Source organism: Brachypodium distachyon, chromosome 4, assembly GCF_000005505.3.
Source record: "Brachypodium distachyon strain Bd21 chromosome 4, Brachypodium_distachyon_v3.0, whole genome shotgun sequence".
Classification (NCBI taxonomy): Eukaryota; Viridiplantae; Streptophyta; class Magnoliopsida; order Poales; family Poaceae; genus Brachypodium; species Brachypodium distachyon.
Genome location: NC_016134.3, coordinates 38,439,745 through 38,453,997, shown reverse-complemented (window position 1 = coordinate 38,453,997; position 14,253 = coordinate 38,439,745). Strand labels below are relative to the sequence as shown.

Here is a 14,253-nt window from a genome sequence, read left to right as displayed (position 1 = left end):
GGAGTATTTCCCTTCTCCATTCTCTGCTCAGAGTATTTAAAGCCTTTCTCATGGTACATCTCATCGCTCACCTCATGAAAGAGATCAATATATTGTTGGGCTGATCCCTCCACGTGGTGAGCTTCAGCCCAATGAAGCCCAAAAACCAGCTCATGTGAACCGTTGATTTCAGTCCAATCCAACGGTTGAGATACCTCCTTGAGAGAAAAGAGAAGAAGAACAAAACCCTAACTACAACCAAAGAGAGGAGAGAGGAGAGGAAGATAAAATCTGTCCAGATTCGAGCTCCGTGTTGATCTTCACCAAGTTTGTTCGTCGGAGGCTCAAACGTGGTTGGATCAGCTCCAAATTGGTGAGTTTGTTCCACACTGAGAGCACTTCGATTTGGTCCTTTGGTTGGAGGGTTAAGTGGTCAGAGAGCCGGATTAGTGAGTGGTTTCGTCAGATCTGTTTGCTGGAACTTCAGAGATGCGCAATGTCGGGATATTGTCAGTTTGAGGGTTCAAACGATGTCGGATTGAGCTGAAATTTTAACAGCATGTTCAAGGCTCACAGAGCTACATATGTGCCAAGTTTCATGCATTTTGGTCCAGCCGTTTAAGAACAGTAATCTGAAAACCGAAGGGGACAGAAACCGCATTTATCTGTTTAGCTGATTTTCAGTTGTATCATTTTGCTCCTATTAAGAGTGCTTGTTGTTGATGGTGATAGCAAGTTTGTAACTTGTAATGGTGCTGTTGTGATTCTCTAGAAGTTATAGAGAAGACCACGTTGTATCCATTTGTTAATAGTGGAAGTTGGAGTAGAGCGGTCGGTCCCGTCGGTCACCTGTGCATGTGATTGTTTCTATTCGGTTGCTTACTTGTTGGTTGAATCTATTCTCAAAATTCATTGCAAGTTGAGGGGATTGTGATTTTCTTTATTGCTGTCCCTGTTCCCAACATATATGTGGTCTGTGATTCGACACAGCATGTATCTGTTCGAGCGTTTCACAGGAATTGTGAAGTATACCACATGTTTGGAGTCAGCATTGTCCACACGAGAGCATTGTTGAATGATATACTTAGAAGAGGTTGTTGAGCTCTTCGTGTAGCAAATCACCTAGCAACTTTCTCTTTGGCAAATTTTGGTGGTGCCCTCGTGTGACTGTGCCAAAAATTTGGTCGCATTTAATGAGCTCTAAAACCCGAAAAATCATGCATGTCCTATAGTCCAATTTCATTACCTGGTTTCCCGGATCGCCCTGCCTATGAATACAAGGCGGGCCCTCTCACGGGGTCGTACTACTGCAGTACGGTACTCCCTCCGTCCGCCTATATGAGGCGTCCTAGTATTTGCACACATATCAAGGAGCTGAAAACAACGCGTTTGCTGCCTTGTAAAATTCCTCTTTTAGCCCAGCATGCTAGCTTTTTTAATCTGGCTTGGACCAACCACATTGGCCACAGCAATACTTGCATGCAGTGATTGGTCACATGGGCTGATAATATTTAATGCATGCAGCAACTCAAGTCACCAGGCCGAGGGTATTTTCGAGAGGAGTCTGACAAAAGGGTACCACACCTTGTATGGATGGACTGCGGGATTTGAATTAAGCGCCCAGTGAAAAGGGCCGGAGGGAGTACTACGCTGTCTCTCCTCATAGCAGAGCCGAATCTGAGCCCCATCTCACTGCGTGTCAGTCAGTGGTGTGCGTTCTGTTCTGCCCTGCCGTCACACACACCATGGCGCTCGGCCCCCATGGCCGCGTCAGCTTGCTCCTCGCCTTTGCCGTGTCGCTCGCGTTCGTATGCCCCGCCGACGGGGCCGTGAAGGAGCTGAAGGCCGGGTACTACGGCAAGACTTGCCCCGGCGCCGAGGAGACCGTCCGCGGCGTCATGGCCCGCGCGCTCGCCCGCGAGCCTCGCGGCGTCGCCTCCGTCATGCGCCTCCAGTTCCATGACTGCTTCGTCAACGTGAGTATATACCCGATTCTCACGTGGTTCTATTCCATCACGGAGTAGTCGTGAAGTTGCGCTGCGTGGTCTCTCATGGATTCTCCTCTGTTGGATCGTTTTCTCCAAGGGATGCGACGGGTCGGTGCTGATGGACGCGACGCCGACGATGGCGGGGGAAAAGGAGTCGCTGTCTAACATCAACTCGATCCGGTCGTTCGAGGTCGTCGACCAGATCAAGGACGCGCTGGAGAAGCACTGCCCCGGCGTCGTCTCCTGCGCCGACATCATCGTCATGGCCGCCCGCGACGCCGTTTTGCTGGTATACGTCTACCTCTTTGTTTTATCTGACCAACGTGTAATAAGTTGAAGTAGTACTCCAGCTGTAAAAAAAGGACTCCTAGTTGATTTGGTTTGACTGGCTCTGACTCTTTTTTTTTTCTCTTTTCACACAGACGGGTGGACCCCAGTGGGACGTGAGGCTCGGGCGCGAGGACAGCCTGACGGCGAGCCGGAAGGCCTCCGACGACATCATGCCGAGCCCGCGCGCCAACGCCAGCGCGCTCATCCGCCTCTTCGCCGGATACAACCTCACCGTAAAAGACCTCGTCGCGCTCTCGGGCTCGCACTCCATCGGCAAGGCCCGCTGCTTCTCCGTCGTCACCCGCCTCTACAACCAGTCGGGCTCCGGCCGGCCGGACCCCCACATGGACCGGGCCTATCGCGCCAGGATGACCGCGCTCTGCCCCAAGGGCGGCGACGAGAACGTCACCGTCGGCATGGACGCCACTCCCGTCGCCTTCGACAATCATTACTTCAAGGACCTCGTCCGCCGTCGAGGGTTCTTGAACTCTGACCAGACGCTCTTCTCCGACAACGCTAGGACCCGGCGGCTCGTGGGACGGTTCAGCAAGGACCAGAATGCCTTCTTCAGGGCCTTCGCTGAAGGGATGATCAAGATGGGCGAGCTCCAGAACCCCAACAAGGGAGAGATACGGCGGAACTGTCGCGTCGCCAACGGTTCGCCGCGTGCGATGGAGAAGCAGGACGTGACATCCCGGGGTGTGCACTTCTGATCACCGAGGTCTGAGAGGTCAGAAGTGCGTACATATAATAAAGGTTTCAGATCTAACTACCGATTATTGCTAATTGTTGAGGAATAATAGAGACTTCAATGCCTCTGCTGCATCAAGGTTTGGTTCATGGTTGGCTCTGCAAAGGTTAACTGGTTTCTGTCTTAGCCTTGATCCTCCTCCTGGAGCTTAGGACACAAAGTAGTCTATGGCTCAATCACAAATGATAGATCTTTTCTTTCGGAGGCAATCTCCAACCTTCTCACTTCTTCTTGAGGCAGCTCCACACAGTTGGAGGCTCTCAAGAGATTTCTAGACATTTAGGTGATACCCATCATCAAGAGTAACAAGTCTTCAAAACTATTGGCTTGAAGTCAGACTCGTGTTTGTAGCTTAGGTAAGGCTCAATCTCACTCAAGACATTGCCGAGAGCATTCCGTTGGGCAACGACAAAGACAGAGGCCTGGCCAATGACAAAGGGTCAAGTCTTCGCCGCAGGCCTGACCCACGGCAAAGCCAGTAGCCACGTGTCCCGATCGCCTGCCTTTGTTTGCCTCCTTGTCGGTTACTTTACTTGACGAGAGCGGCATGCAACTCACTCACGACTCACGAGGCTCTTGGATTTAAAATTCGAACTAGGGCTAGCTATCAAGCCAGCCTTAAAGGCTCGACTCGGTTCAACTCAACTCATAACTCACGAGGCCTCCTTGTCAGATTTAAAATTCTCAAAGAGGCCCTTGGATCAGGGCTGAAGCTTTCAATCATAGAAAAAACAATCAAGATTGTCGCAGGTGTATTTGGGTCATTTCGCATGGCCTTTTGTTGCACAGGAAACAGCAAATAAATTTAAACACACAAAAAGGCAAATCATAGAGGAGTCCAGGAAAAATGTAGCGAATAACCAAAAGCAAACTAATATGGGGCACATATCAATTGCCAAACTAATCCAGAGCATATCATCTAATCTCCCATGGACAAAAAAAAAGAGAGCTGACAAGTTTAACAGGTATAGACGGAGTTCTTCAAGGAAACCAAACACCAATTACAAACATTGGGAGCACGAGGCACATGAAACTAATGCAAAAGATGGAACTAAAAATACTTTCAAAATATTAAACTAAACCTACAAAACAATCTGCCTTCTAGAGTACTAAAAAAAGGCCTCTTCCAGCTTACACACCGTCCTCTCATGACACAAGAGGAACCCTACACTGCCTAGGGCAAAGGAAAGTAACACCTAAACAAACTTTTACAAATGCTCAACGGAGATAAGCAGCAGACAAAATTATGCATGATCATCATTTACCCCACCCAGGCTGCAGACGGCTAGCTCGCTGACACTGGGTCATCCTCCGTTGGCTGTATAAATGCTAAACAATCAACAAATAGCTGCACCATATTTACCGAGGAGGTATCTACAGAAAGCCTGTGTTATTGCCCTTGACCATCATGCCTTGTTGCCGAAATGAAACCGGTTGCTGACAACAAGGTTTTCTGCAAGCAGAAGGATGGGAGTCTTGATGGCTTTAGCTTTTGGAGAAACCGACTCTGGAAGACTAGGTAAGCAGGTCGGTAGATGTTCAACATGTTCCTCAGGATGAAAATAGAAGAGCACAGCTCGACAGAAAATAAACCTGACAATGGATAAGAGTATTAACATTTCGTCTATAAAATCAGCTATCTAGGGTTCAGGAAAATTAAATGCACTACAAATATACGGAGTACAACTGAATCTAAATAATGTTCGAGACATACAAAACCGACAGAGATCTTGAGAAACATAATATTGAGAAAACATATGATATGCAACATAATTTATCCAGCTAGGCAATCATATTGCCAGGATTGAAACTAGTTGGCCCCACTGGTATTCTATAATTGTTCCCAAGTCCCTACACAAACCTAGACACATCAACTCCAAGCCTCGGTGTTCCTAGTCTAGCAACACCGCAATTTTGAAATCCAGAAAATAAGTAGAAACTAGATGCAAAGGGAGTACTGTGCAAGCAACTGGCGCAATTTGAAGGAAGAACTACAAATGAACAAGCCACTTTCTAGCAAAGAGATCAAATTATATTACCACATTCGTTTTTTTTACTTGTACATGCAGCTCTTGCAAGTTTTGTCAAAACTAGCACAATACCCGTGTGCTTTTACAGACTAAAAAACATTTTTAAAAAGAATGCTTTACTATTATTAATTTATTATCTTAGATCATGTCATCCATATTCATTGTTTTCATCTCAATGATTTATGCCAAATCAACAAGTGATGTAAAAACAAGTGACGCAGTCCGAAAGTGACGGATCACCACCACCAATTGAGTCTTTTATAGGTACATTTGGATTTTTTGGACTCCCAAAGCCTAATTAATCATTCCACTCTTTTCCTGGGAAACAATTTTAATGCTACCATCCTATTGGATGAGGGGAGGTGGGGCTGGGGAGAGATTGGAGAAGATTGAATGAATGTTGCAACTAAGTGCATGGGAATATGGAGGCCAAGTAGCAATTCGTCTCCCTAGCTTATTATGTCTCTAGAAAACCGCATGTACAAGTAAAAAGAAACGGAGTGAGTATTTCCATACTTTGGTCACAGTTGCCCAACTTAACTTCCTTAAATTTGTGACGGTGTGATGAATTTTCAATGCAAATATCATTTTTATACCATCAAGATAGAATGTATGCAAACACATGAACAATTAGTTCATGCTTAAGGATAATTTTCCATGTTATATTGCTATACTAAAATGTAACTGGCAGAGACACTCCAGTACATCGAGTATGGATGGAAGATATGGATAGATTTACCTGAGAATTAGGCGCCTCAGAAATGGATCTGGTAAAATTTGTCCCCAGACATTGTTCAGTCCAACAGATGTGCAGAGGGTTTCTTCGTATTGTTCCATAGCAGAGAAAAGTATGTTTTCTGCATTAGCATATGTATCCTGAATACCACGCCCCACAAGATCAGACCACAGAAATAAATATTTCAGGAACATTCAACTAGCGAAATAAAAGAACATACGCTGTCAATGTCGGAGGTTATCCCAGCTAGTTGGCAGAAGGCTTGCATCGGAGCAGTCAGGAAGTATGTAAATTGGCTTCCATTACCCATAGAGTCTGCACCAGGCATGGCTGGTACTATCCTAGGAGAAAGAAGTAAGGCGGCTGGCTCTCCCTTCTCTGCATTATGTATGGCCTGGCAATTGTACAAGCAAATGACACTCAGAGAAATTTATTCTGGTTTACTATCATAACAAAATGGAGAAAGAACCACTTCAAGAAATTAAGACAACAATTCATTATCAACTGTAATACTGATTCTACAAGAAAATAAGTTATGTAGAGAAACCAATCGAGAAACTTATTACCAGAATACATAGTCAACGGGTAAGTTTGGGTGTTTGACTGTTTTCTGTCTGAAAGAAGGTATGGCTAGGCTATATATAGCTTTCCATCCCTATAAAGTGTTAAGGGAGAGAGTTTTCATAATTCTGAGTTCACTCCCAACAAGATCACACCATATGTTACACATCAGCCTTTATCACCATTCATCAGTGATGACCAGTTCACAGGCTGATAACCACCTAACACATTTTTCAGTGGTTTAAACATCAAGGACACTTTGAAATCTGTGAGCTCAAACGAAATGAAAATGTTCGATCTCACTCCTTCAGACACGATGAATTCAATAAAGTTTAAACCATAATATGAACTACAAGGAGAAAAAATGGTACATATAATTTGGTGGCAAGGTAAAAACAACTGAATGCTCAGGCCTCATGGTAATATTTTTTCTTCTACCAAGCAAAGATTAAGTTCTGACAAACCTGCCTTGAATGCATGGCTATTTTCACTGTCAATTACAAGGAAAAGTGGGTATCTTGTAAATGGAATCAGATCTTCTGGATAAAGAATGTTTGGACCTGGCAAAATGACATCCTGTTAGCATGAGAAAATGCAGTATATTCATCCTCACGGAAAACAGCATACTATTTCATCAGTCTAGTCACCAATCTAACAACCCATAAAAAGTGAGCTTAACTCATAATTAACATTGCCGTGAGGTATAGTTCCAGAACATAGTCATATGAGAACGCAGGACCTTACCTCCACTACCACGAGGACCAAGCCATAGATGATTATCTGAAGCGGTGTGTGGATTTGGCTTATCAGTGCAAAAAGCAGCAGTAGGCTTTGCACGTGATGAGGAGCTAGATGCATACTTTTGACAAGGATTCTGGTCAGCAGAACCTGGGAGGATAATAGTGGAAGTTAGAAGGTTAAACCTAATCAATACAAGAGTGCAACATAAATTAGAATGCCAGATAAAGAGGAAACCTGATGCTGATATATAGATGAGTAAAATGCTATCTTGGGAAAGCTCATCACAGATTGTCGCAAGAACCTGCAATCATGATTCATGAACTTATTATTCGAGACTCTGAAGATTCTGATGACAAAAAGAGAGAAAAGCACAGTATGGATCAAAAATATATGTTATCTCTGTCCATGTGACTCAAGAAGTAAGCATCTCCACAAGATCTAGTAACATATGACTCTCATATATTACCTACAAGATGTGCCCTAAAAAGCAGTATTGTTAGCAGGAATGTCTAAACGTCTCCGTGTGCAATTTGCCAATTTTGCAGGCCTGTGCTCAAAACTTTGATATTCAATTCTGCTTCTATTAACGCAGAACATAATTATGCCTATTTACAAGGAGATGTGTTCTAAAGGCAATACTATTGGTGTACTGTGGGCCAATTATTCCCAGTAAACGTGCTATTTGGGACTGCCAGTATTCAAAATTAGGATATCGAATTCTTCTTCAACCTGTTCTTCTAAGAGGAAGAAGTATACACTTGTATGACATTGTTAAATCGTATGAATTTCAATATTAGTTATGTCTCAATGGATTACAGCAAACAACAGTGGTAAGTAAACTGCAACATCTCAGAGCTAAAAATTTCCAACTAAAAGTATATGTTATTGTACCAGCATTTCTTGTGCCTCCTACAGTTACTCAAAACTTGAACTTGAAAAGGCAATGGAAATAATTTTGAGAAGCTGCCTACCGCTAGAAGATGAGAGACCGAGGGGTGGTATAAGATTGCTTTCTGAGGATTTGAAGGAAGACTTCCATCAGAGATTTCTGTAGAAAGGTGAATATCAATCAGACCAGAGGGTCCACTCTGATCACTCATAGTGCCATTTTCTGTAAGTTCTTTAACAGCTATCTGATAAGACCCGGTAGGCTCCCATTCTAAACACTGCAGCATTCTGAAAGTGTCCAAAGTTAGCTCCGTGAACTTGACCTGTGTTACATACAGTGACATTCTGTGAGGGATGTTTTCAACAGATCAGCATAGTATTCAAAACAAGCGAAAAGTAAAGAAATAGAAAATTTGTTGATAAAGGGATATATGAATAACCTCATTTCGGCGATAACTTGTCAATACAGCTTCCTTCAGTTTCAGTACTCTTTTTGAATGGAATCTTGCTATAGATGCCAGGTTTGATGCATAAGAATCAAACAAGTTGTCATATCTCAGTGATCTCGCTCCCTTGTATGCTCCATCAGCTTTCAAGAATCTCCCAAGTTCTTGAAGCACTTGTTTCCATTCCTTGAAGTTCGTTTTCTAAGAAGGACAAGGTCACAATGTAGTTTCATGGAAAGAATTAAATGATAAGCAAAACAGGCTTTACAATGTCCTGGTTTATTGAAATAGATAATAGGGGAATCTAGTTGGGGTAAATAAGTGGGCAAAACAGAAACAAAGTTCACCATGTTAAGTTCTACAATGCCAAGCTTCCATGTAGCATATGAATAAAATATCCATTATTCATCACGCTTGAAAAGATGCAACTCATATTCAAGTTGTCAGTTCATCAGTTGAGCACTTAGCGAACGATATATTGTTTATGGTCCTAATATGCACAGTGCTTGCAAAATAGCAGTAAAATATTACTCTGTAAAATTGCACTAATTTAGACCTCCAATTGTGAGACCAAACCTATCTTATGCCTCTAATTAAGAATATATGGTAAAATCCAACCACCATCTGCATGTAATCAATATATTCTGAGTAAATCCTAAGGGCGAAAACACTACTACACACAAGTTAAAAGGACTGACGGCACTAACTCGAACTGAATTGCACAAAGAAAAATTACTATGTTGAATAGCAACCCAGCTCAAAATTCCTAACTCGATAAATATTTCTGGAACAAACAGCACTGTGCATCCCTTGTGTCAAAACAAGTAACGAAGGCTCAACTTCCGAAGAAACAAACACACATTTATTTGTTCGCCAGTGAAGAGGGCAATCATATCCTCCCACCCGAAGTTATAACCCAAAAAAGAATTTAAACGCCCAGAATTATTTAACTCAGGCATCCCAATTCAGAAAAGGAACAGCAAGAGAAGTAAGCTTCTTACGGGGTATGCCGACTTGGTTTCGTCGAGGAGCGAGCGGAGGCGGCCAACGAGGTGGTCCACCGCCTCGGCTCGCCGCATGAGCATGGCCACGACGAGGAAGCGGGCGATGAAACGCAGCTCCTTGTACCGGATCAGGAGGCCCTGGTGCTTCCCGCCGCTCCCTGCTCCACCGCCTCCCGCCGCGGAGGCAGCGAAGTAGCCGCGGCTATAGATGGCCTCGTAGAACACGTAGGCACCGACGAGGGACCGCGGCTCGGCCGTGCGGAGGTAGCGCGCGTAGTAGAGCTGGCCGATCCGCGAGGCCACCTCGCCGATCTCCCACCGGCGGAGCCCCGCGGCGACGAGCTCCCGGCGCCGCTCCTGCTGCAGCCGCCACAGGCGCGTGTACGCCTTGAAGGCCTTCCGGCTGTGGTGGTCGCCGCCGCCGTATAGCGGCAGGTCCCGCGCCCGCGCGAACTTCCGGTCCGCCGCCTCCACCAGCGCCTTGAACTCCCTGTACTCGCCGGAGCCCTCGCCGTCGGTCATCGCCGGCGACGAGAGAAGGAGTGGGGAGACGAGCTCCCTCTCCCTATCTTCCGTCTGTCGATTTGGGCGGCGAATGGGAGGAGGGGGTGGTGAGATGGTGACGGTGGTGGAGAGAGAGAGTAATAAAAGGGGAGTTTGTTCGGGAAGAGATAAAATCATAAAAGCAGTCCGTCGAGGAGTACGGTACGGGGCGAGAACTGGAGTAAAGCGCTGTGATTTGGGTGCTTAATTGGGCTCTTATGGGTCAATGATTCAGGCTTTGTTTAATGGCTTCCTCTTCATCGTCTCACCGTTCACAACACACCACAGTCTACGCAATTAGTTTTTCCACTACGACTACAAGTCAGTGGGGGCACCGTGCAACAAGTCTCGTTGCTTGAAATCACCGCGGAAAATATACAGAAAAAAACAGCAACTTGGGTCCAAAAGCACAGAGAATTGACTTGCGACTAGTTTTGTCAGACGTATTTAGTCTCCCCGACTTAGATTCGGTATGAATCTTCTTCGTTTGAGAGGTGACAACGACGACAATCAAAGGAGATAAGGAAGGGGGCGTGAAATTCAGCTGTAAACAAATCTCAAAAAAGCAAAATCCGCTGTAAATTCAGCATCGCATCGCTCTCGGGTGGGTAGATGAGTGGAACCGTGGATGTCGAATCCCGGATGGATTGCAACGCATGGCTGGTTGAAACTCTTTTCTTTTTTAAAACGGAGGTAAAAAGTTTGCCTCGTCTCATTAAATAATGAGTTCGGAAAAGAAAAAAAAACAACAAAAGCCTATTTTTCCGGCATAATACTACTCGTATGCTTAGCGCCCGCAAATACCCAATTATGAGCTTCATTTTGATCTTGCAGAAGATAATAGGCGGCATGATCGAGGTGTTACGGAAGATCCTAGCGTTTCTTTCGTTCCAAAGCTCCCAAATGACCAACATGACAATAGAAGTAATCACCTTCCTTCTTTCTCATGCCAACTTCCAAGATGTTGGAATTCCATCACTCCCGCACCGAGTTGGTATCTTGCCACGAACTTGGGTTGAGCTCAGCCAGCCCCAACTAATCCCTAACTTGAGTTGCCACGAAATGCTGGTTGAAACTGTGAAAAAAGATTTTAAGATGATCGCCGCAGCTTTCCATATTTTTATTCAGCGATGGGCATGAAAATTGAGCTAAGTGTCGCTCTTGGGCGGGTGATGTCTGGTGGATTGCGACTCACTGGTTGAAACTAAGCGGAGAAGTTGAGACGATGGCGCCGTTTTTTGTCGTCGGTCGTTCCTTTTGTTTATTCGCTTGGCCATCAGTTTTATGTATCGGCAGAGTTTGGCCAAGGAATAGCAGTTTCCTGGCCGCATATTCCAACTGGCACACCTGCCTCTCACTTCTTAACTGCTCCAGTATATAACAAAGACATACTACTCCGTACAATATACACCTGCTCTGATGCACTGGGCTGCCTCAGGCCTCAAGCCCAACCAAAAAAAGTTTTTTACGGTACCTTTTATACTGAGGTAAGAAAGGAGTAGTGGAACGTTAATTATCAGGGGTAGTTTAGACTTTTGACGTGCAACTGTTTTTTCCTGGAAATCACTGTAGGCCTGACCGGAGGAAGCCCATCAGGCCCAAAACTGCGATCGTTCGCATCTCGCCCATCGTGAGAAAAAAACGCAGCGTCGCTCTTCCCGTGATCCCGTCGCCGTCACCGCCCCCTCTCAGCCGCCGCCGCCCCCTTCGTCCGGTGTAAGCGGTGCCGCGCCGTCCCGTCGCCGTCGCAGCCCCCTTCAGCCGGTGCCACGGAGCTGGCCCGTCGCTGTCACCGTCACCGCCCTCTTCAGCGGGTGCCACCGGCGGAGCCTGGCGCCTCCCCCGCCCTGCTTCACACATGGATACAGCAGAATCCTTATAACAAGATTGTTAATTACTGTATGGTCTGCTCCTAATTATTTCTTCAGGTACTTGAAGGTTCAGCTTATGTAATGATATTCTCTGAATTTTAGCCATTGGCAGTATTGAGATGGTTCTTGTGTAGACTATTGCTGTTACTACCCAAATGGGTTGGAATAAGATTGACTGGGGGAAGTGGGAACTAAGGGAATGGAAGTGGGTGTAGGCAGTGGTGAGCTGCACTGTAGCTGTGATGACATCGCAGGATTTGGCAAAACAAAGGCCCCTTCTATGTATATAATGGGTTACATGGATATGTAGCATATAGTATGTTGCTTTGACCTCAGAGGGTGTGACACCAAGCACTGCCATTGGGTTTAGGGCCTGTATTGAAGCCATAAAAGGTTGATGACACAAGACGTTCGTTCTACATTTTCACACTAGTTCAAACCTTAGTTCCTTTTAGCACAGCTCTTTATTTTCTTTTAGAGTAAAATACACCACTAGTACATGAACAGAGCAAGAATGAACACTTTAGTCCACGAACTCGGAAAACGCACGCTTAAACTCCTAAACTAGGACTACCGTGTCACTTTAGTCCAAAAACGGTTTGGCGAGGCTTAAACACACCATGTGGCCGCCATGTCAGCTTCGGCCAGGACCGCGGGCTGCTACTCGATTTTCTTAGGATTCTTTTTGCAAAATCACCATGCCTGAGCCGCCCGTGAGGGGCAAGGCGGCCGTGCCCAGACGGGGATCCTGGGGCCCTGAGAACCATGTCGTTGCCGCCGCCGCCTCGCCTAAGGTTGCTATCAAGTCCGCAACGCTCAACTTTGACGAGAGGACATAGGTGAAGGGGTCGCCGAAGCCGGCGTGGTGGCCACATAGCGTGTTTAAGCCTCGGCAAATCGTTTTTGGACTAAAGTGACACAATAGTCCCAGTTTAGGGGTTTAAGTGTGCGTTTTTTGAGTTCGTGGACTAAAGTGTTCATTTTTTCCGAGTTCATAGACTAGTGGTGTATTTTACTCTTTCTTTTATCAACTTATCATGATACTGCTTTGTATGTAAATTATGCTCAGCTAACTCTGTACACTGTATATTTAGTGCAGATCATGAAATTGAAAAATCTTCTAGTAGCTCCAGTGTATTATCTTTATAAAACTATTACCATGGTTTGGATTCCAGAATTTGTGTCAGAGGGATATATTACTTACTCTGAATATTTTCCATGGTCAGCATATTATGATATACTATGCTGTATTTTTTACTTCATAAAGTTCTTACCTCCTTCCATTGTCTGAATTATAGGTGTGGCCGTCGGGATGTATAAATCGGTTGTTCTGTGCCCATCCAGGTCGATTGTTTGTAATGAAGTTGATGCTCCCATTTGAGCTTTTGAGAAAATGCCTCTGCCAAGGGAGTGGTGTAGACGAAGCCTATGGGGACAAGATGTGAAATTTTGATACCACTTCATCCCCAGGAAATCCATTTGCTAGAATGTAGAATCGTATGCAAAATGTGTACCTTGAGTTAATCTGTTGTTGCACTGCAGTTGTAGGATTTTTTTTGTAGTTTTCGTGTTTTGCGTGAAACTGCTCTAAGAAAACATATTTTACAGTAATATGATTGAAGCTGTTATGAGAATGTGTAACGGTTGCCAAGTTGGGATTGTTGTACCCTACAGATGAGACCTTAATCTTCTTTTCTCTTTCTTTGAGAAAGACGAGATCTGGCTCTTTGTCAGCTCTTACGTTGCTGTCTGTAATTTTTCATGAGAGCACTTGTTGAGTTTAGAGTTGAGATGATACTTCTAGGGTAGCATTGCGTTTGAACAGTACAACACTAAGCCTAACGTTTTTCAGTTTCTAAGGTTGGGAACGTCGATAAGATGTCAAGATCTGTAACACTGTGTGTTGGCATGCTTTTGGTCGAGCTTTGTGCGGCCGTTGATCTCATACATTGTTCGTCCATAGCTTGATGGTTCATATCATCCTCCTTCCCATTTTCTTCTGTTTACATTTTCAATGAGATCTGAAAACTTCGGAAACTTCTCACACATTGTGTCATGGCCAGTCCTTCATGCTTGTATATTTCATCAGTTAACAGTGTGAAGTCTTATTGTATAGTTAACTACCAGGCTGTCTCCTGTACATTGTCGTTAGTACTTCCTCTTTTCCTAAATTATTGTCGTGGTTTTAGTTGAAATTTGGATTAAAACCACGACAAAAATTTGGAAACAGAGGAAGTAGCAATTTTGTCCATGTAATTAAATTTTCGAGCTCTTGCGAAGTTAGGCTAGGAAAATGAAATCAGCAATAGTTGGTCTGAAATGGCATATCCAGTTAGCTCTTATTTCTGCACCTGGGCCGCATGCTTTGCACTCTTGTGAAGTAAA

At 44.8% G+C, this 14,253-nt stretch overlaps 2 protein-coding genes and 1 long non-coding RNA gene across 4 annotated transcripts; 2 read left to right on the top strand and 1 right to left on the bottom strand.

The window, feature by feature from the left end:
* Positions 1-1,586: 1,586 nt before the first annotated feature.
* LOC100840766 (peroxidase 17) lies at positions 1,587-3,153 on the top strand. Its single transcript, XM_003576588.4, has 3 exons — positions 1,587-1,955; positions 2,065-2,256; positions 2,390-3,153. Exons 1-3 carry the CDS (start codon positions 1,725-1,727, stop codon positions 3,008-3,010), a joined length of 1,044 nt encoding a protein of 347 aa, XP_003576636.1. The 5' UTR covers positions 1,587-1,724; the 3' UTR covers positions 3,011-3,153.
* A 785-nt stretch (positions 3,154-3,938) lies between these two features.
* LOC100833218 (protein SCAI homolog) lies at positions 3,939-10,108 on the bottom strand. Of its 2 annotated transcripts, XM_003578224.4 has the most exons (9): positions 9,452-10,103; positions 8,445-8,651; positions 8,088-8,327; positions 7,351-7,417; positions 7,120-7,263; positions 6,844-6,935; positions 6,035-6,208; positions 5,818-5,954; positions 3,939-4,641 (listed from the first exon to the last, which is right to left on the bottom strand). In XM_003578224.4, the coding sequence occupies exons 1-9, from the start codon at positions 9,974-9,976 to the stop codon at positions 4,455-4,457; spliced, it is 1,773 nt and encodes a 590-aa protein (XP_003578272.3). In that variant the 5' UTR covers positions 9,977-10,103; the 3' UTR covers positions 3,939-4,454. The 2 variants fall into 2 exon arrangements, with proteins under 2 accessions (XP_003578272.3, XP_010238254.2); XM_010239952.3 differs by lacking the exons at positions 3,939-4,641; positions 5,818-5,954 and having other exon boundaries at positions 6,065-6,208; positions 6,840-6,935; positions 9,452-10,108.
* Positions 10,109-11,404: 1,296 nt separating this feature from the next.
* LOC112268778 lies at positions 11,405-13,586 on the top strand. Its single transcript, XR_002960232.1, has 3 exons — positions 11,405-11,484; positions 11,570-11,925; positions 13,167-13,586. It is a non-coding gene; the product is annotated as an uncharacterized LOC112268778 (long non-coding RNA).
* Positions 13,587-14,253: the final 667 nt, after the last annotated feature.